The 19403-nt window shown below is 64.5% G+C and overlaps 1 protein-coding gene across 1 annotated transcript in view; it reads left to right on the plus strand.

The window, feature by feature from the left end:
• Megf6 (multiple EGF like domains 6) overlaps positions 1–19403 on the plus strand; it is a 91384-nt gene that overhangs the window by 21048 nt on the left and 50933 nt on the right. Inside the window, exon 4 of the mRNA XM_042701995.1 lies at positions 1279–1383. Coding sequence (XP_042557929.1) covers positions 1279–1383 — 105 coding nt within the window. The remainder of the gene's footprint in view (positions 1–1278; positions 1384–19403) is intronic.

The raw sequence follows: 19403 nt of genomic DNA on the forward strand, positions 1-19403 counted from the left end.
GGCCGGAGCCGTGAGAGAGGGCTGAGGCAGGGGTCAGCCACGGAGGGGGGAGGAAGAGCGCAGCCCTCCCGGCCCCTTCCCTCCACCTCCCTCACTTCACCCCTCCCGTCCAGGTCTGGGGGGAGCTACCTCTCTGGTTGGTTCAGCCATCTGGCTCTTGGGGGGAGCCTTAGCTGTCCCCCACTCCTCCTCCTCCTCCATGGGCTGACCTCTTTCCTTCCTTGCACCCCCACTCCCTGCTCTGCTCCCCCAGGAACTTCCTGGTGCTACACACCTTGTGGAAGTGAATTCAGGTTCTTATCCAGGGATTCCATTTAACCTGCTGGCTGAGGCTGTAGCTGCATCTAGGGCTGGGGGGGGGGGGTGTCTCTCAGACTGGTGTTGGGGACCAGCAGCCTAACTGAGCCCCCCAAACCAGGAGACAAGCCTGTATCTGGACAGGGACTCTGGGAGGGGTCTCCAGGGGCTGTGTCTGGACTGGGGACTCGTGGGAGGGGTCTCCAGGGCTGTGTCTGGACTGGGACTCTGGGAGGGGTCTCCAGGGGCTGTGTCTGGACTAGGACTCTGGGAGGGGTCTCCAGGGGCTGTGTCTGGACTGGGACTCTGGGAGGGGTCTCCAGGGGCTGTGTCTGGACTAGGACTCTGGGAGGGGTCTCCAGGGGCTGTGTCTGGACTGGGGACTCGTGGGAGGGGTCTCCAGGGGCTGTGTCTGGACTGGGGACTCTGGGAGGGGTCTCCAGGGGCTGTGTCTGGACTGGGGACTCTGTGGGAGGGGTCTCCAGGGCTGTGTCTGGACAGGGACTCTGGGAAGGGGTCTCCAGGGGCTGTGTCTGGACTGGGACTCTGGGAGGGGTCTCCAGGGCTGTGTCTGGACTGGGGACTCTGGGAGGGGTCTCCAGGGGCTGTGTCTGGACTGGGGACTCTGTGGGAGGGGTCTCCAGGGCTGTGTCTGGACTGGGACTCTGGGAGGGGTCTCCAGGGCTGTGTCTGGACTGGGACTCTGGGAGGGGTCTCCAGGGGCTGTGTCTGGACTGGGGACTCATAGGAGGGGTCTCCAGGGCTGTGTCTGGACTAGGACTCTGGGAGGGGTCTCCAGGGCTGTGTCTGGACTGGGACTCTGGGAGGGGTCTCCAGGGGCTGTGTCTGGACTGGGGACTCTGTGGAGGGGTCTCCAGGGACTGTGTCTGCACGGACTCTGGGAGGGGTCTCCAGGGGCTGCGTCCTGGAGGTGGTTAGCACTGGCCCATGTCTCCTCATGGTCTCTTCTTCTCTCCACAGCCGAATGCACTGCTGGCTTCTGTTTCAATGGTGGCCGCTGTGCGCCAGGCTCGGCTCAGCTGTGCCACTGTCCCAGAGGCTTCCAGGGGCCCCGCTGTCAGTACGGTGAGTGGAGGCCCTGGCTGGAGGCAGCCTGCCGGTGGAGGCTGGGCACCGGGGAGGCAGGCTTTCCTGTGCACAGCTGTATGATACTTCCCTCTGGATGGCCATCCTCCAGCCCCTCTACCAGCCCTGTGTGGCCCATCGGGGCTTGGTGGGAGGAAAAGGTGATCTCGAGAGGCCCTCTGTGGTGGGTGGCTCTGCACCCCACGGTCTCAGAGCCCACATGGTCCAAACACAACATTTGTGGATGGGGACATGGCGCCCAGAGACAGGGCAGTGAGTGGCGGGGTTCCAGGGGTCCCCAGGCCATACCGCGCCCCTGGCCAGAGCGCTCACTGTCCCTAATGTTGAGAGGTGGGGCTGTCCGAGGGCCTCCCAGGAAGGCCAGCCGCAGACCCGCCCCGCACAGACCTGGAGGTCGAGCTGCAGAGTGAGTGGGGAAATGTAGGCAGGGTGCGTGGAGCGTGCCTGGGGAGGACGGCACCTGCAGACCGAGAGAAAACTCAAAAAGAGCTTCTGACAGACTCCCCCTGCCAGCTGGGCGCCCTGGCTTACACCGGTAATCCTGCCTATTCAGGAGACTGAGGTCAGGGGATCAGGTTCGAAACCAGCCCGGGCAGGAAAGTTTGTGAGACTCTCAGCTGCAGTTAGCCAGCAAAAGGCTGGAAGTGGAGCTGTGGCTCAAGTGGTAGTGCCAGCACCCAGTGAAAAAGCTAAGCGACAGCGCCAGGCCCCGGATTCAAGCTCTAGTACTAGCATAAACAGCTGATGTCACCCTAATTGCTTTGAGGCATGGGAAATGAGGTGCTCCCAGGGTCCTGAGCCCTGGTCCACCACATGCAGTATCTCCCCCTTCCTGCGGGTGGGTGCGCGGGGCCTGTCCTACCCCGGCCTCCGCTGCCCCCTGCTGTCAAGAGACTGGACTCTGGGTTCTCTGAGCACTTGGCTAAGCTCGGTGGGTATTGGGGAGACGCCAGGGTCCCATGGTCGGGGGGCCTTAGGTGGCTGTACGGCAGGCCTGTCTCCACGGAGCCCGCCCAGGCTGCTTCCTGGGTGTGGGAGAGCTCTGCGTGCCGTTCCCGAGTTCCAGGTTCAAGGATGCCAGGCCTAACCGGGCCTCCTCCAAGACCCCCTGTGGCCACTCAGAGGTGGCCCCTCTGCCCCAGCGGAGTGCTGGGGGCCCTGGTCCCCCTCCCACTGCTGCCTGGCAGCTCCTTCTCTGCCGTTTCTCAGCTGCCCTACCCGGGACAGGGGGCCTTTGGCCGCCAGTAAGTACGGCAGGAACAAGCTGGAAGGGTTCACTTGGGGCTAGGCACCTGGAAGAATGGGGTGTTCCCTGGGGCTCGGCATCTAGTCGGGGGTATCCCGAGTCTCTTCACCAGGAAACTCTGTGCCTTTCGGGGGGGGTTCAGCCCCCCATGGGGGCCTGTCTGGGCTGGGCTGAGTGGCGTGGTGGGCTCAGGCTGCTGCTGTGGCTGGGGTGTGCTCACGGCTCCCGCGCCCCAGACTCTTGGCCCTGACTTGTGGGTCACAAACCCCACACCTGTGCCACAGGCTTAGCCCCACAGCAGCAGGCCCATTCTCCACAGGGAGAGGAGCAGAGGACCAGGAGCTGGTGCCTCCTCCACTCTTCACTTTGTCTGCATTGGGAGGAGGAAGGCCCCACGGCCGCTGGCCATGGCTGCGTGGGGCCAGCTGGACGCCAATAAACCCTTGGCACCTCTTGGAGCTGGGCCACGCCTGGCTCAGGGTGGGTCCTGCTGAGATCTGCTCTGGAAGTGGAGGTCCTGAATCAGGGCGGGGCCCCTGACCATGGCCGGTTTCTGATCGGCAAGAGCTGGGTGTGCAGAACTGGCTGAGCAGACAGGGATGTGCACAGGGCTGTGCAGGACTGGGCATTCAGTGCTAATTGTGCAGGGCTGGATGTGCAAACTGAAGTTACAGGGCTACAGGATGCAGAGTGAGGTATTCAGGGCTGGGCTGTTGGGCTGGGCTAGGGCTGGGTGTACAGGGTTGTGAGAATAGGGCTGGATGTGCCGGGCTGTGAGCGTAAGGGCTGGGTGTGCAGGCCTGTGCATGCATGTCTTTGTAGGGCTGAGTGTGCACAAGTAGGTGAATAGAGCTGGGTGTGTAGGGCTGGGTGTTCAGGTCTGTGCATGCATGTCGGTGTGCGTGGCTAGGTGTGCAGGGCTGGGTGTGCAGGTCTGGGTGTGTAGGATTTCATGGTATAGAACTGGGTGTGCAGGTCTGGGTGTGCAGGTTTCCCTGGTATAGAACTGGGTGTGCAGGTCTGGGTGTGCAGGGTTCCCTGGTATAGCACTGGGTGTGCAGGCCTGGGTGTGCAGGGTTCCCAGGTGCAGAGTGGGGAGTACAGGGCTGGGTGTGCAGAGCTGGGTGTGCAGGGGTAGGTGTGCAGGGCTGGGTGTGCAGGGCTGAGTGTGCAGGGGTAGGTGTGCAAGGCTGGGTGTGCAGGGCTGGGTGTGTAGGGCTGGGTGTGCAAGGGTAGGTGTGCAGGGCTGAGTGTGCAGCGGTAGGTGTGCAGGGCTGAGTGTGCAAGGCTGGGTATGTAGGGCTGGGTGTGCAGGGGTAGATGTGTAGGGCTGGGTGTGCAGGGCTGGGTGTGCAGGGCTGAGTGTGCAGGGGTAGGTGTGTAGGGCTGGGTGTGCAGGGCTGAGTGTTCAGGGGTAGGTGTGCTGGGCTGGGTGTGCAGGGCTGAGTGTGCAGGGGTAGGTGTGCAGGGGTAGGTGTGCTGGGCTGGATGTGCAGGGGTAGGTGTGCTGGGCTGGGTGTGCAGGGGTAGGTGTGCTGGGCTGGGTGTGCAGGGCTGAGTGCAGGGGTAGGTGTGCTGGGCTGAGTGTGCAGGGGTAGGTGTGCAGGGCTGTGCCTGCAGGGCTGTGCATGCAGGGGTAGGTGTGCAGGGCTGTGCCTGCAGGGCTGTGTGCGCAGGGCTGTGCATGCAGGGTCAGGTTCAGGCTAGGGCTGTCCTAGTGGAAATGTGCAGGGCCGGTGGCATGAGTCCAGGCTGCAGGCCGCCCGCAGGGACAGCCTGGCTCTGCCCGGCCGGGTGCTCTGTCTGTCCTGCTCACCATTGCCCGCCCTCGGAGCCCGACTTGGTACTGCAGCCCTGGCTCCTTTACTGGACCCCATGATAGTGGATTCCTGTTCTGAAAATAGACGCCCTTAGCCGGGCGCTGGTGGCTCACGCCTGTAATCCTAGCTACTCAGGAGGCTGAGATCTGAAGATCGCGGTTCAAAGCCAGCCCGGGCAGGAGAGACCGTGAGACTCCTATCTCCAATAAACCACCAGAAAACCGGAAGTGGCGCTGTAGCTCAAGTGGTAGAGCGCTCGCCTTGAGCTGAAGAGCTGAGGGACAGCGCCCAGGCCCAGAGTTCAAGCCCCACGACCGACAAAAAAAAAAATAGACGCCCTTGTTTTGGGCCCCCGACTTCTGTGGCTGTCATGTGTGGCGAGGGGCCCCAGGAGCCTGCCCTGCCGGGTCCACGCCTCCTCTCCTCCCTCCCGGCCCCGCCTCTACATCCGCAGTCAGGCTTAGCTGCCCTTCTCTCCCACGCTGCCCAGAAGCCTGTGTGGGGCTGTACAAAGCAGGCCTGTGTGCAGTGTGGGGCCTGGCATGTCCCGGGTGCAGCTGGCGGCCGAGTCCCCACACCCCAGGGGCAGATGGCAGGACAGCCCCGACCCCCCGCGTGCCGGGGGGAAGATGGCTCAGGGTCCTGGGCGGGTCCTGGGGCTGTTTCCCACCAGAGCACTGGTACCCTGGCTCCTTGTGCGGCAGGGACGGTGGTCCTGAGGACTGCCCACAGCAGGCGGCATGTGGGCATGCAGGCATGTGGGTATGCGGGCAGAGGGAAACCCTCCCTTCCAGGTGGGAGGAGCAGGGGTGTGGCGCGAGGAGCTGGGGGGGGGTCCTTGGGGGCTGTCTGGCCTGGCGGGTGCTTCTGCCCCCTCCCCAGTCTACCCAACAGGGCGTCTGCTGCCCTGTGCCCAGGCCCGCGCTGGGCCTTGCTGGGTCCCGGCACTTTAGGTACCCCATTTCCTGAACAGGCAGCTGGTGGAGCCCGGCTATGGTGCCAGGAAACAGCCCGGGGACCAGGCAGACCACTGTGGGAATGTGGGGTGGGGAGGTCAGTGCGGGTGAGGCTGTCCCCAGAGACATTCACCCAGTGTCCGCTCGAGGGCCCCCGGGGGGGCGGAGGGGAGCCAGTGCTGCCCGCTGGCCTCAGGGCTGCCCTGTGCTGCAGGGTGAGTCTGGCCGTCTCCCCAGGTCCAGACACTGCTCAGGGCTGCCGCTGTTGGCCGCCAGCCTCGGCCAGGCCTGGGGACTCTGGCTCTCCCGCAGTGGGAGTGGGGAGGGAGCAAGGGCTGGCCCAGGGAGGCGGGCCGGGCAGGGCTGTGTCTTTTCACTGCCCCTCCATGGCTCAGGCCAGGGGACCCTGCCCTACTGGACCCGAGGCTGCCCACCGCCAGCACCCCTGGATCTGCTGCAGCCACAGGGGCCCAGCCTGGACTGGTTTCTAGTGGCAACTCAGCTCCGTTCTGTGGGCGTGGGCTCGGGCTGACCGGCCAGGTCCTGGCTGGTTCTGTTCTGTGGGCGTGGGCTCAGGCTGACCGGCCAGGTCCTGGCTGGTTCTGTTCTGTGGGCGTGGGCTCGGGCTGACCGGCCTGGTCCTGGCTGGTTCTGTTCTGTGGGCGTGGGCTCGGGCTGACCGGCCTGGTCCCGGTTGGTTCTGTTCTGTGGGCGTGGGCTCGGGCTGACCGGCCTGGTCCTGGCTGGTTCTGTTCTGTGGGCGTGGGCTCGGGCTGACGGCGTGGGCTCGGGCTGACTGGCCTGGTCCTGGTTGGTTCTGGTTCCTCACACGGTTCTCGGGGTTCATCATCTCCAGGCTCTCGTGCAGTCAGATGTCCTGCTTAGGGCTAGAGCAGGCTCAAGGGGAGGCCCACCGGGCAGCTGGGTGTGCGGAAAGGTCCCAGCGCGCCTGGGAGGAGCCAGCATACATGGGGAGGACTGTGGCGTCCCCAGAGGCCTTACTGCTTCAGGGCTGGCTGGATTCAGCCTGCTGAGGATTCAGGCCCCTGAGAGCAGCCCAGGGTCTGTGCTGGCTGCTGGGGAGAGGACAGTGGGCTGGCACCTGCCTTCCTTCCCCAGGGCCCGCGCTCTGCTGTGGGGGCAGAGCTAGGGCACCTGTGGCATCTTTGACCCCTGCGAAGTTCAGGGGCCTCACATGGTGGCAGAGCCCCTGGGGAGCCTGCCAGCCAACACCTGCCGGTCAGGTGGCACCCTGGCTCGGCTGGGCCACGACTGTGGCCGGCAGCTGGAGAGACGGCCGGGGTTGCAACCCCTCACCGAGCCGGCTGTGGGAACGGCACGGTGCCGTGTCCTCCCCTAGAATCGCTTAATTACCGGCTTTGCCCCCCGCCACCCACAAAAGCGCCTCTGTCTCACTCTGGAGAGAGGGGTCCCCCAGCGGGCTCTGCGGTGCGCATGCAGGCGGTGCGGCCTCTCTCAGGGCCAGCTTCAGCGTGGGGTGGCGTTGTAATGACGTAATCACAGCAGAGACGCAGAAGCAGCTGCTCCCAGTGTGGAGGGACGGGGTGCCCGTGCCCTGGCGTCTACAGCACGGGATCTGCCCTCCTCGGGGCTCCAGGGTCCCGAGTAGCCGGCTCTGTTCAGAGCAGCAGGAGGCTTCCCGGCCCGGGGGGCCCTGCACCCACCCTGTTCTCTGGGTGGTCTGTCTAGACAGTTGTCCCCAAGCTGGCTGGTGAGAAGGTGCTGTGTCCTCCCCTGCCCTTCCTGACAGCATGGAGCCCAGAGGATGTCCAGACGCTGTGGACCACAGGGCAGTCCTGCTGCGTGCTGACCTCAGTGTGGACGGGTGCTGAGCCCATTCTACGCGGGGACCCTGAACCTCCACCAGTGCTTGGGATGCTGGGAATCTGTGGTGTCTGTTGTTTACCCCAGAGTGGGGCTGGAGGCCAGGGAGCCTGGACAGCAGAGGGGGGCGTGGGCGGCCAGCTGCGCTGTGTCGGGGCACTGACATTGGCCGTGCAGGCTGCAGGAGCTCCCGCCGGGAGGGTCTGGGGCTGAGGAGCCGCACGGGACCTCTGGCAGACCTTCTCTTGGCAACTGAAGCCAGGCCTCTGCCCATTTGCCAAGAAGCTGTGGTGCCTGGTATACGGCTCTCCTGGCCAGACCGAGGGCCAAGCGCTTTCTATTCTGGGCAGAGGAGCACCTGGGCCAAGCGGGACAGAGAAAATGGGTATGGAGCCCGCGGGCGGCAGCCCAGACATGATTTGAGATGTCCCCCACTCGGGCTGCCCTCCCCTGCCCCTGGCACTCAGGCCCCGTAGCCTCTGGGAGGCATGTGTGTTCACAGCCCCACGTGGTGTCGGGGATCCTGTCAGGAGGAGCTGAAGAACTGGTGGGTGGTGCCCCAGGCCCTTAGCATTTGGGCATCTGGACAGGGCAGGAGAGCAATTGTCTCCCTGGCCCCGCCTCTTGACTCTGAGGCCCTGCCCCTTGGCTCTGTGGCCACACCCTTGGCTCTGAGGCCCCGCCCATTGGCTCTGAGGTCACACCCTTGGCTCTGAGGCCCCGCCCCTTGGCTCTGAGGCTCCACCCCTTGGCCCCTCCTGCAGCTCAGGCCCTGCCAGCCAGGTGCTTCCGAGCCTCCCGAGGGACTCAGCCGGTGTTGCAGTGGAGTGTGGAGGCTGGACAGGACCCAGTTCCTCGGTGGGTCAGCCGGTCAAGGGCTGCCCTGTGAGGGCTGTTTATGATGCTGTCCATAGACAGGGGGGTCTGGCTGACCCTTCTAGCAAGAAGATGCCGGTTTTCTAGAAAATGCTGGGACTTCAGCGCGGCCTGGGAACTGCTCAGTGCCAGCCGAGGCTGAGGGGCTGGCCTGCGTCTCGTGTCCCTTCTGCCCGCATGATGGCCTCCCACAGCTGTAGCTGCACACGGAGGCAACTGCCGCAATCTCCCGACGGCTGGTCCTCAGGATTCCCGGGGTGTGGGCCTGTGCACCCCCTTCCTGACGGATGATTGATGAGCACCCCGCAGGTGCGGCCGCTGCCAGCCGCATCCCCAGCGCGTGCGCTCCCTTGGAATCTCGGCATTCCAGAGCCGGCCTGCCCGCTGCGCCCTGCTGCGGCCCGCTGCGCCGAGCCTGTGTGGCACCACCAGGTACCCAGGCAGCGATAACAGGCCAGGCGTGGGGGAGGAGGCGGCGGCGAGTGTGGGTAGTCTCGTAGAGGGTGCCCATCCAGTCCTGAGGCCTGTAGGGGCTCTCACTGGAAAGGGAATCGCAGGGCCCAGGAACCTCTGAGCGGCCATCCACGCGGTCCTCCAGCAGTCGGTTCCATGGGCGGAGGCTGGACTCTCAGCCAGCCTCACCCCACCGTGCTGGGGTCAGAGTGGACTAGGTGGCGTTTCCTGCATGGAGCAGGACGGGGCCCAGTGTCCTGTGTGCCCGGGCACAGTTCTGTTCTCTCAGTGGAGGTGGTCACCCCACTTGGAGGAGGCTCTGCCCTCCTCAGAAACCACTGTGCCAGACCCTCAAGGCCTGGGGATAGGCCGGTGGCCACTCAGTGTAACTGGGCCCTGCAGAAGGTTCTGGGACATGCGGGGTGGGGGAGCCGAGCCCCACGGTGAAGCTGTCTGGGGTGTGGTGTGCAGTGCTGGTGGTGAGACTTCTGCTGGGGGAAATGGGAGGGCGGCGTTTGGCAGCAAACTGAAGGTGACAGCGGTCCCCTTCCCGCTCAGTGCTCAAGGACACGTCCCATCCACGCTGGATTCTCACAGGCGAGGAGGAGGGGCGTCCCACATCTTGGGGTCCTGGGCTGCTTCCCTGGGCCCCTTGGTGGTGGCTGAGAGGTGCACCTTGGGCAGACAGGCTATTTCCGGTTGTGCCGACGGTTTCAGGAGGAACTGTCGCTGGCCAAGTAAGAGGGCCTGGTTTGGGCCAGTGTTCGGACCGAGCCACCGTCAGCCCTTCCCCCTTCCCCAGGAATCGGGTTCCACTTGGACGTTAGGGTGACTGCTGTACATCTGGTGACGGCTGGGTGTGTCTGGAGGAGAGGCAGGCGCAGGCAGGGGACGCACCAGCAGGGAGCCTGCTCCTTGTCTGCCGTCCATCCGGGCTTCAGATGTCCCTGAGCAGCGGGACATCCGAGAGGAACCTCCTGCAGCCAGGCTCCGGTCAGGGCAGGTCTAGGGGCTCACAGGCCTGGCTCCTGGAGTAGTGGGGCACTGGCACCCCCTGGTGGCAACAAAAGGCCTCTGCAGGTCCCCGGCTGCTTGGCATTTGAGTTTTAACAGATGAACTGCCCGAACCGAGTGGGTTGAGGGTCTGCTCCCTGCCAGCTCTGTTCCTGATTTTGTCAACTCCTGACATCGTATCCGCCAGTCTGATCATCTACTGTGTCCTCACTGCATGCTGGCCCTGCACCGGGACTGGTTGTGCATTCAGGCACAGGCCCTGAGCTCTGGGGCGGGGCCTGCGCCAAGCGGAGCTCAGGGGAGGAAGGCTGTGACCCTGGCGTGGGTGCTGGCAGCACATAAGTCAGGATGGCAGAAGGCACCCAGGGCCGAGGCAGAGGAGGGGTACACTCAGGCAGGTCCCAGGGGACGTGGCTGGGCAGGGTGGCCAGCATGGTGGGAGGGCCGCTTTCCAGTCTGGTGGCTGTGCCAGGGGTGGGGTAGTCCTGGGTCACTGGGAACTTTGGATTTGGGGTCAGGTCTGGGCAGGGTCTCTGCAGCTGCCCAGGGAGTGAGTGGTTAGTTCTGGGGCCGTGGCAGGGTAACGTGGTGGTTGGGGCAGGGAGATGGAGGGAGTCCCAGTCATGGGGGGGGGCATGCAGGTTCCCAGTGCTGCCCGGTCCTGGCCTGGGGGGGCGGGAGGGGCAGCTTTCCCAGGAGGAGGGGGCGGGAGCAGGCTGGTGGGTGTGACAGGGAGGGGCCTTCACAGTGCATGCTGACGGGCACTCACACACACATGCACACGCACACACGCACGCACGCACGCACACACGCACGCACACACGCACGTACATAGCGCAAAGCTATATGCTCTGTTTTCATAGGTGGACAGCACAGGGCCAGCGGCTCTCTAGCCCTGCCCCGTCCCAGGGCTCCTGTCTGCAGAATAGAACAGACGCACAGCCCCTCCAGGCCTCTTTAATTCAGACAGTGCATCAGTGGCCCCCTCTGAGGGGCACTGGGGGAGCTTAGATCTAAATCAAGATCTCACGTAAAGCATTCCCAATATCCTCTTCCCTCAAGTCTTTATTAGCCTTTCCTAACCCCGGCAGGGGGCGGGCAGGCCCTGGGTCCTGGCCCATTCTTCTGGACCTACAGCCACCAGGAAGCAGAGGGACAGGTGGGGGACACGTGCCAATCTGGGGCAGGCCTAGCCAGCAGGCCCGGGCTGGGCAGGTCAGCGGGCGGGGAGGGCTGCCTCAGGTGGGCAGGAGCAGTCTCTCCCCAGAGAGCTCCTCTGGCCTGTTGCCCAGGCCTCCTGACTCCCCCTGACCCGTGGATCCTCAGCTCTTGGGCTGAGCTCACACTTAGAGCCCAGAGGCTCCAACGCGTGTGCAGTCCTTGGTTTAAACCCAGAGACGTGAATGATCCGAGGGCCAAGCCTGGCTGAGGGCTTACACCCAGGGGGCTTCCGGTAAGGCCCAGCCCCGGTGCTGGCAGGACTCTGCGGTGAGCAGTAGGGAAGTGCTGGGTGCCTCTGGCGCTTCTGAATCTTGGCCCAGAAACAGAGACAAAGAGAGTGTGTCACATCCTGCCGTCAAAGTCTGCAGGGCGGGCACCTGGGCCGGGACCCTCCAGGCCTGCGCGAACTCCTGTGGGCTTGGAAATCCGTGTGCTTGGCCGAGAGACGGGAGAGGGAGGGAGTGCGGGGGGGGGGGGGATTGGGGGAGGGGGGCAGGCCCCCAGAGAGCCTGGCTTGGCCCACACCAGCCCCGTTAACTCTTGCTTGGCGCTGGGTTCCCTCTGCAGCCCGGCTGCTCCACCAGAGAACGGAGAGGTCCCAGGGCCTCAGGCGTGGTGGGGGAGTTGAAGACCTGGATATGTGGGGAGCTAAGGAATGTTCTTGGCTCCCTGTGGGTCTTCACATCTTGTCTTGTTTTCTGGGAAACAAATGGAAATACACACATAGCCCATTCCCACAGTTTTGGAGGCAGTCTGGACCTGATAGTGGAGAAGTGTGGCTCGTGTCATGGCTCTGTGGCTCCTCCCCAGGCTGGGGGCCACAGTGGGGGGAGCGGGGCTGTGCCCTGGGTACACGCAGGTGTGGACAGCAACAGGCATTCGGTCTGGTTCTCCCGGCTTGCAGTCCAGACGCAGCCGCAGCCGCCGAGAGCCCGGCCTCTTGTGTCTGGGAGGCTTCCGTCACCTCCTGCCACTGGTGCTGGGCGACTCTGGCTGTGATGGTGACCTCTCATGACAGGTGTGTGGGTGTTGGCGTGTGGGCTGGTGGCAGGAGGTGACAAGCCTCCAGTGCTGCTCGGGGCTTCACGTCTTGGCAGACCCAGCGATGCTCTCGGCCTCTGCGTCTGCATGGACGCCTCCCTTTCCCTCCGGCCGCCAGGCTGCCCACGTGGACAGTTGTCTGTGGTGGCATTTTGGGCCTCACCTCCTGGGCCCCAGTCCTGCTTCAGCCCCTCTTCCCACCCCCAAAGCTTGGCTTAAGGCCTGAACCCCATCTTCTAGCTGGAGCCAGCGGCACTTGGTCACACCAACTTCTAAACCCCATCTCTTTTCAGACACTAGTGGCTCACGCCGCTGCTACTCGGGAGGCTGAGATGTGAGGATCATAAGTCAAAGCTGGCCTCAGCAGGAAAGTCCCTAAGACTTTTCTCTCCAGTTAACCACCCCAAAAGTGGCACTGTGGCTAAAGTGGTAGCGTGTTAGCCTTGAGCACAAAAGCTCAGGGACAGTGAGAGGCCCTGAGTTGAAGGCTGAGTGTCCACACACACACACACACACACACACACACACACATTCTCTCTGTCCTGTTGTGTGGGTGGCCGTGTGCTGCGTGTGTCGTGGCTGTCTGAGTGGCCACGTGGTGAGGTCCGGACGTCATCCACGCACAGCTACGGAGTGCGTGGCATTCGGCTGCTGTTCCTGCGACAGGGCCCGTTATTCCTGTAGCTGGAGAGCCCGCCCGGGGGGAGGCAGTGGCTTCACGGGAGGACCCTGGGCTTCGCCTGGGGACGGGCCTGCCCACCTCCCGCCCTGTGCCCGGCACTGGCCCAGGCCCCTGTGGTCCGCCCTTTTTCAGCCACCCTCCCCAAGCGCTGGCCTAGCACACGAGGTGCCTCTCCCTCCGGAGGGTGGGGCGGCCTGCACTGGACCTGCCACTGGACCTAGATACGTGTGTCCCTCCCACAGGGCCTAGGGCCTAAAGGAAAGCGCCTGCCCTGGCAGCACAGACAGCGGACCTGGTCTCTAGGAGCTGACATAGCCCCTGGGAGCCAGTGCTACAGACAGCCCCCTGCCCCCCCAGGGTAGGCATGGCACCTTTAGACAAGGAAGCCATTGTTGAGGTCCCGCTCCCAACGGGCACCTCTGGGGTGGGTGTGGCCGTTACACCCCTTAGTGTTGGAGCAGCTTCCGACACCCCCCCCCCCCCCCCCCCGCACTTCTCCCAGGAAGCCTCCCTGATTTGTCCTTCTGTGCTCCACTGGAGCACTCACCGCTACACTGCCCTCACTCCGGGCTGGGCATCCAGTTGGCCCCCCGCAATGTGTCTGGGGGACCAGCAGGGTGAGGCACCTCCCCCCGCCCAGCTCTGGTCTGTGCTGGGGTGGGGGCGGGGCCTGACGTGTTCGGGCCGCCCCCGCTGGCAGGTCTTCTGAGCTCTTGGAGAGAGATAACCACCCAGCAAGGTGGGCACGTGGCCGAAGCCGGGCTTGTCTGGACGGCGGCCTCCCCCAGCCCTGCTGGGCACCGTGCCCTCCTGGCAGCCAGGGGCAAGCCAGGAGCGGTAGGGGAGCCCTTGTTTGTTTGCTCTTCCTTTCTCGAGGTGCTCCACGCCTGATGACTCCAGCGTTTCTTCTGCTACCATAACAAACCACCCACTGGATGACTGGCGGGGTGGAAGGAGCCTCTCTGGGTCTCCATCCTTGGCCGACTTCCGCCGAGGCCCCGGGAGAGTCTGTGTCCTTACCTCCTTTTTGTTTCCAGCTTCAAAGGTCTCTCACATGCCTTGGCTCCTGGCCTCTTCCTCAAAGCCACCCTCGCAGCGCCTCTCTGTGCTGCTTCCCCGGCTCCCCTGGCCTCTTCCCGGCTGCGTCTGCCTCCTCTCCTGCCTCCCCTCCTCGCCCCTCACAAGGACCCCCTGGTGGACTCAGGCAACTCCCCCTTGGCTGCTCACAGAGTTAGCACGTTCACGGGCTCGGGGATCGGGGAACGGGGAGCCTGGGGCCGGGCTCTGCCTGCAGCTGTAGCTAGACACTGGACAGCAGAACAAGAAAGAGGGCTAATTGCACCTCCTGTCTGGGTGCGTGTGAGTTCGCAGTGCGGCTTTGACGGGGCCTCCTGTGTGCCTGGTGGCCAGTTTCTGATCACTGCAGTGTCTCCTCCTTTCCTTGCCCTGTAAGGTGCTCTGTGCAGGCTGAAGACTGGCGTGGGGCCGGCAGGATCAGCGTTCGTTGTTCTGAGGTTTCTGTCCCTCACTTGGCCTCCGGCAGTTCCAGGGTGGAGGGGCCGTCCCTGCAGGGCCCCGGCTGCTGGACCGGCAGACAGAGGAGCGGCGCCGTCTGGAGGAGGAGGAGGCAGCGTGGCGTGCAGGAATTGCTCCCACCCTGCGTGTTCAGACTCCGGGAGCTCCAGGAGGCAACTGCGCTTAGTTCTACCCTGCAACACAATTCTGGAGGGGCCGGCCCTCATGTTGGCTTTCATGAAAGGAGGGGGCATTTTGTGCCCCAGAGAGTTGACAGACAGTTCTTGGGCCGAGATCGTGGGTTCTCAGTGACCCCGCGGGCCAGAGAGCTGGCGGGGCAGAAGAAGCGGAGCGGAGGGCTCATCCTTGTGCACACGCACTTGGGCCCAAAGGCTCCGTGCCCAGGTCACGAACCCGTGACGGTCCAGCCAGCCCAGCTCACAGTTGCCCTCCCGTCAGCCGGCTCGGGAGGGCCTCCGTTGGCCAGGGCGCTGTGCCAGCCCGCCCCAGGGCAGCTGGGACCGGCCAGTCCTGGGGAGGGTGGGCGTGGCCCATCCCGAGAGGTGCGTGGAGCACGTGGACCCTTACCCAGCGGGTAGCGGGATTTTACGAGCTGGGTTTGCTTTGGGAAGTTGTGCTCAGACAGATTCGAGCAGGAGCTGCCCGGATCCTCCCTGGTGGCTGTGTGCTCGTCTGGGGGAGAGGAGGGGGGGAGGGGGGAGGAGGGAGGGGGGCACGGGCGGGTTCCGACTTTGGCTCTGGTCCCCATCTCACCTGGCAGCCAGGAAGCTCAGCCTTGGCCTGAGACCCCAGGAAGAGCTCCCCATACGAGCCCAGGCAGGTGTCCGACGGGGACCCGCTGAGCCCTGTGGGGACCCGGCCCTTTCCTAGTGGATCTGGGCCCTGGGAAAGGAGCCCCATGGAGCAATGCACAGTGCCTTGGGCCTAAGTTGTGTATGTGTGTGTCTGTGTGTCTGTGTGTGTGTGTTTACTGGTATTGGGGCCTGAACTCAGGGCCTCATTCTCTCCCTTTGTTTTTTCACTCAAGGCTGGAGCTCTGCCACTTGAGCCACACCTCCACCTCCAGCTTTTTTTTTTGATCCGGTCGTGGGGCCTGAACTCTGGGCCTGGGCACTGTCCCTCAGCTCTTCAGCTCAAGGCTAGTGCTCTACTTGAGCCACAGCGCCACTTCCGGCTTTTTTCTTTTTGCTTATGTGGTGCTGAGGAATCGAACCCAGGGCCTCATGCATGCAAGGCAAGCGCTCTACCACTGAGCCACCTTCCCAGCCCTACTTCCAGCTTTTTGCTAGTTATTTTCGGATAAGAGTCTCTTGGATTTGTCTACCTGGGCTGGCTTCGGATGGCGATCCTCAGCTCTCAGCCTCCTGAGCAGCTAGGATGACAGGTGTGAGCCGCGGGTGCCTGGCTTGACTCGTGCTTGGATCTGATGGGGGAGAGGTTGTCGGGGAGGGAGAGCTGACGTGGAGAAGTGCTGTGGCCAGGGCTGAGGTTGGAGTAGCTACGGCAGTGGCTTGTGAGTGCGGCCTGGAGGACCTGCCCCGGAGTCTCTGTGCAGCCCCAGCCTCACCCCTTCCTGCCCAGGGCTTTGGCTTGGGGGCTCTGTACCCAGAGCCGTGAGAGACTAAGTTCCAGTTAGCAGCACTTTGTGACAACACAGGAACTAGTTACCATCACCCCGTTGCCTCTGGCCCAGCCTGGGTGTGTGTGGGAACCTGACTCCAGGGGAATTAGCGGCCGTGAGGCCTGGGTGGCGGCACCAGACCAGCTTCCAGCTCTGCCCGGCGCCGTTGGCCCTCAGGTCCCCCCTGCCTGGCCCGGGCTGGGTCCCTGCCCCTCCTTTGGGTGCGGCCCATGGCTCTGCCGCTCCACCTTCCCTGCAGGCTGCCTCGAGAGCCCTGCACTGGCTGACCCGCGAGGCTCCGGGCCCAGAGCTGCACAACAACCGTCACCAGCACTTCCTGGGTCCCCACTGCCTGGGCAGAGTCCTCCCGCCCTTGCCTGTTCCCTGGGGAGCAGTGCCTGCCCCCTGAATTTGGTAGGGTGCCCAGGAAGAGGAAATGGTTGTGAGTGCACCACCTGCAGGAGCCCCTGAGCCCATCCAGCCAGGGTGTGAGCTGCAGAGCAAGCCCGCACAGGGAGCCCCGCGTCCCGCAGCCCCTCGGCGCAGGAGGGGCCCACCCGCGCTCTGAGGCAGAACATTCCTGCGGAGGAACATTCCTGCGGAGGTAGGAGGGAGCAGGAAAGGAGGGGGAGGAGGAGGAGGAGGCCCCCCTTCCCACCATGCATCCACCCTCGTGGGAGCCCTGTCCTAGGGGAGCTCCTGGGTCCCCCCACCCAGTCACACTGTCTGCAGTTGGGCACCACAGGGTAGGAACTGCACACTCCTAGAAGAAGCCCTTGCTAGCCCCCTGCCCCCGGCTCAGGGCTCTCGGGAAGCTCCCGTATCTTCAGCCCCTGTCCTCTGCTCTCTGGAGCCCTAGGTGTCTGACTCCGGTCCAGCTGGTTTTCATCAACCCTCTGGCTGAGATTTAGGGAGCAGCCCTGGCCTGTCCAGGTGACACCTGGCAGCAAGAAAGAGGGGGGGGGGGTGGGGTGGGGGATGGCTCTTGGCCCCTCAGGCAGGCAAGGCCTGTACATCTGACAGGCAGCAGCCTGAGGCCTCTGGTGGTGGGGGGGGGGGGGCATGGTTAAGGCACCCACAGACCTCGGCTGAGACCAGGGCCCGGCGGCCCCTGTGGCTGCCCCAGGCTCTGCGGTGAGGACCGGCCTCCCCTCCCAGTCAGCTCTTTCTCAGGGTCGGGCTGTGGAGGGTTCCCCATTCTGCCTCTTCCAGAAGACTCTCAGGCAGTGTCTCCTACACTGAGGGTGCTGGGCTGTCTCAGTGTCACCATGTCACCTCCCGTGTCCTTGGACACCGCCACGTGGCTCCTGGATCTGTCTTGGGGGGGGGGGGCTTGCATGTGGGCCCAGAGGCCCGGCCGGGCACTGGCCCTCGGGCAGGGCCTGGGGTGTGGAGAGGACTTAGGCCTCTGCTCTGTCCACTGACTGGGCCTCAGCCCCTTCGTGGGGACCCTGCTGGGCCTGGTGTGCAAAGCAGCTATGCAGACCGGGCCGGGGGAGCCAGCAGTGGGGCAGGGGGTCACCTGTGTCCTGCGGACCACTCCCCACGCTGAGACCTCCCTGTCCAAGTTGAATGCCTGGGCTTCCTTTCCAGTTCTTCCACCCTTCCTGGGCTCCATCCTGGGCCTGAGCCCCACTGCCCTTCCAGAATGGCCCAACCCCAGGCACTGCGGGGCTTTCCGTGTGACTGCGTGTCTGTGTCCCGCTTGTTCCTAGAGCCTGAGCCGGGGAGGGGGTGGTGCGGGGGCAGGACAGGCACGAGACTGTGTTGCAGCCAGCTCTGTGCTGCGGCTGGGGGGGGGCTGGGAGGCCGTGCCATCGTCCTGTCCAGGGCAGGGGGTGTGCACGGAGACCACTGTGGGGCGACGTCCGCTCAGGGGGACGTCGGAGTGGGTGAAGCACCAGGACCACCACAGGGTGGTGTCCACGCGGGGGCACTGTGGCCACCATGGGATGCGTCCACGTGGGGGCACTGTGGCCACCATGAGATGATGTCCACGCAGGGGCACTGTGGCCACCATGGGATGCGTCCACGCGGGGGCACTGTGGCCACCATGGGATGCTGTCCACTCGGGGGCACTGTGGCCACCATGGGATGATGTCCACTTGGGGGCAAGGGGGCACTGTGGCCACCATGGGATGCTGTCCACTCAGGGGGCAGGGGGGCACTGTGGCCACCATGGGATGATGTCCACTTGGGGGCAAGGGGGCACTGTGGCCACCATGGGATGCTGTCCACTTGGGGGCAAGGGGGCACTGTGGCCACCATGGGATGATGTCCACTCAGGGGCACTGTGGCCACCATGGGATGCGTCCATGCGGGGGCAGGGGGGCACTGTGGCCACCATGGGATGCTGTCCACTCAGGGGGCAGGGGGCACTGTGGCCACCATGGGATGCTGTCCACACGGGGGGCACTGTGGCCACCATGGGATGCTGTCCACTCAGGGGGCAGGGGGGCACTGTGGCCACCATGGGATGCTGTCCACTCAGGGGCACTGTGGCCACCATGGGATGCGTCCATGCGGGGGCAGGGGGGCACTGTGGCCACCATGGGATGCTGTCCACTCAGGGGGCAGGGGGCACTGTGGCCACCATGGGATGCTGTCCACACGGGGGGCACTGTGGCCACCATGGGATGCTGTCCACTCAGGGGGCAGGGGGGCACTGTGGCCACCATGGGATGCTGTCCACTCAGGGGGCAGGGGGGCACTGTGGCCACCATGGGATGCTGTCCACTCAGGGGGCAGGGGGGCACTGTGGCCACCATGGGATGCGTCCACTCAGGGCCACTGTGGCCACCATGGGATGCTGTCCACTCGGGGACAGGGGGGCATTGTGGCCACCATGGGATGCTGTCCACTCGGGGACAGAGGGGCACTGTGGCCACCATGGGATGCTGTCCACTGAGGGGCACTGTGGCCACCATGGGATGCTGTCCACTCGGGGGCAGAGGGGCACTGTGGCCACCATGGGATGCTGTCCACTCAGGGGGCACTGTGGCCACCATGGGATGCTGTCCACTCAGGGGGCACTGTGGCCACCATGGGATGCTGTCCACTCGAGGGGCTGCAGACAGCACTTGGCTCTCCTGGTCCCACCTCCGGTGTGGGGTGGGTGAGGCCTGTTCACTGCCTGTGGCAGGTAGGTCTCCCGTGGCATGGGGTGGGGATGAGCCCCGTGGGCAGGGGCTGCAGCAGGTAGATCTCCCGTGCAGCAGGCTGTTGCTGCTAGGGATCCACGTCCCCTCCCCCAGTTTCTCCACCCCCATCCAGCCCTCTTGAGCAGCTCCGGACTCCTGCAGGATGGTAGGTCTGGAGGGCAGGGGTTCATGAGGAAGTGGGACCAGGTCTCCTGGCCTGGGCAGGCTGTGCTGCCGCCACTGCTGCTGCTGCTGCAGGTCATTTGGGGAGTGACAAGCGGGAACAAGCCTTGGGGACAGCATCAGTGAGGGAAGGTCCCCACGGCTGGCGGAGAGGCCCGTGGGTGACACTGCCACTCTGTTCCTGAGGGACGTGAACAGATGCAGGTGTACACGGGTGGCTGTGCGCCCTCCCTCTCCACACTTGGCTGGAGCTGCTCCTGGTGGAGGTCCGCCCCCCAGCAGCCCCTTTGGGGTCCTGTCACTACCCTCACTTCAGCCCACGTGATTCACGATGCTGAGCAGGCAAAGCATGCAGCCGCCCCGGG

The sequence above is a fragment of the Dipodomys spectabilis genome, unplaced genomic scaffold, assembly GCF_019054845.1.
Source record: "Dipodomys spectabilis isolate Male_0828 unplaced genomic scaffold, ASM1905484v1 ptg000299l, whole genome shotgun sequence".
Lineage (NCBI taxonomy): Eukaryota > Metazoa > Chordata > Mammalia > Rodentia > Heteromyidae > Dipodomys > Dipodomys spectabilis.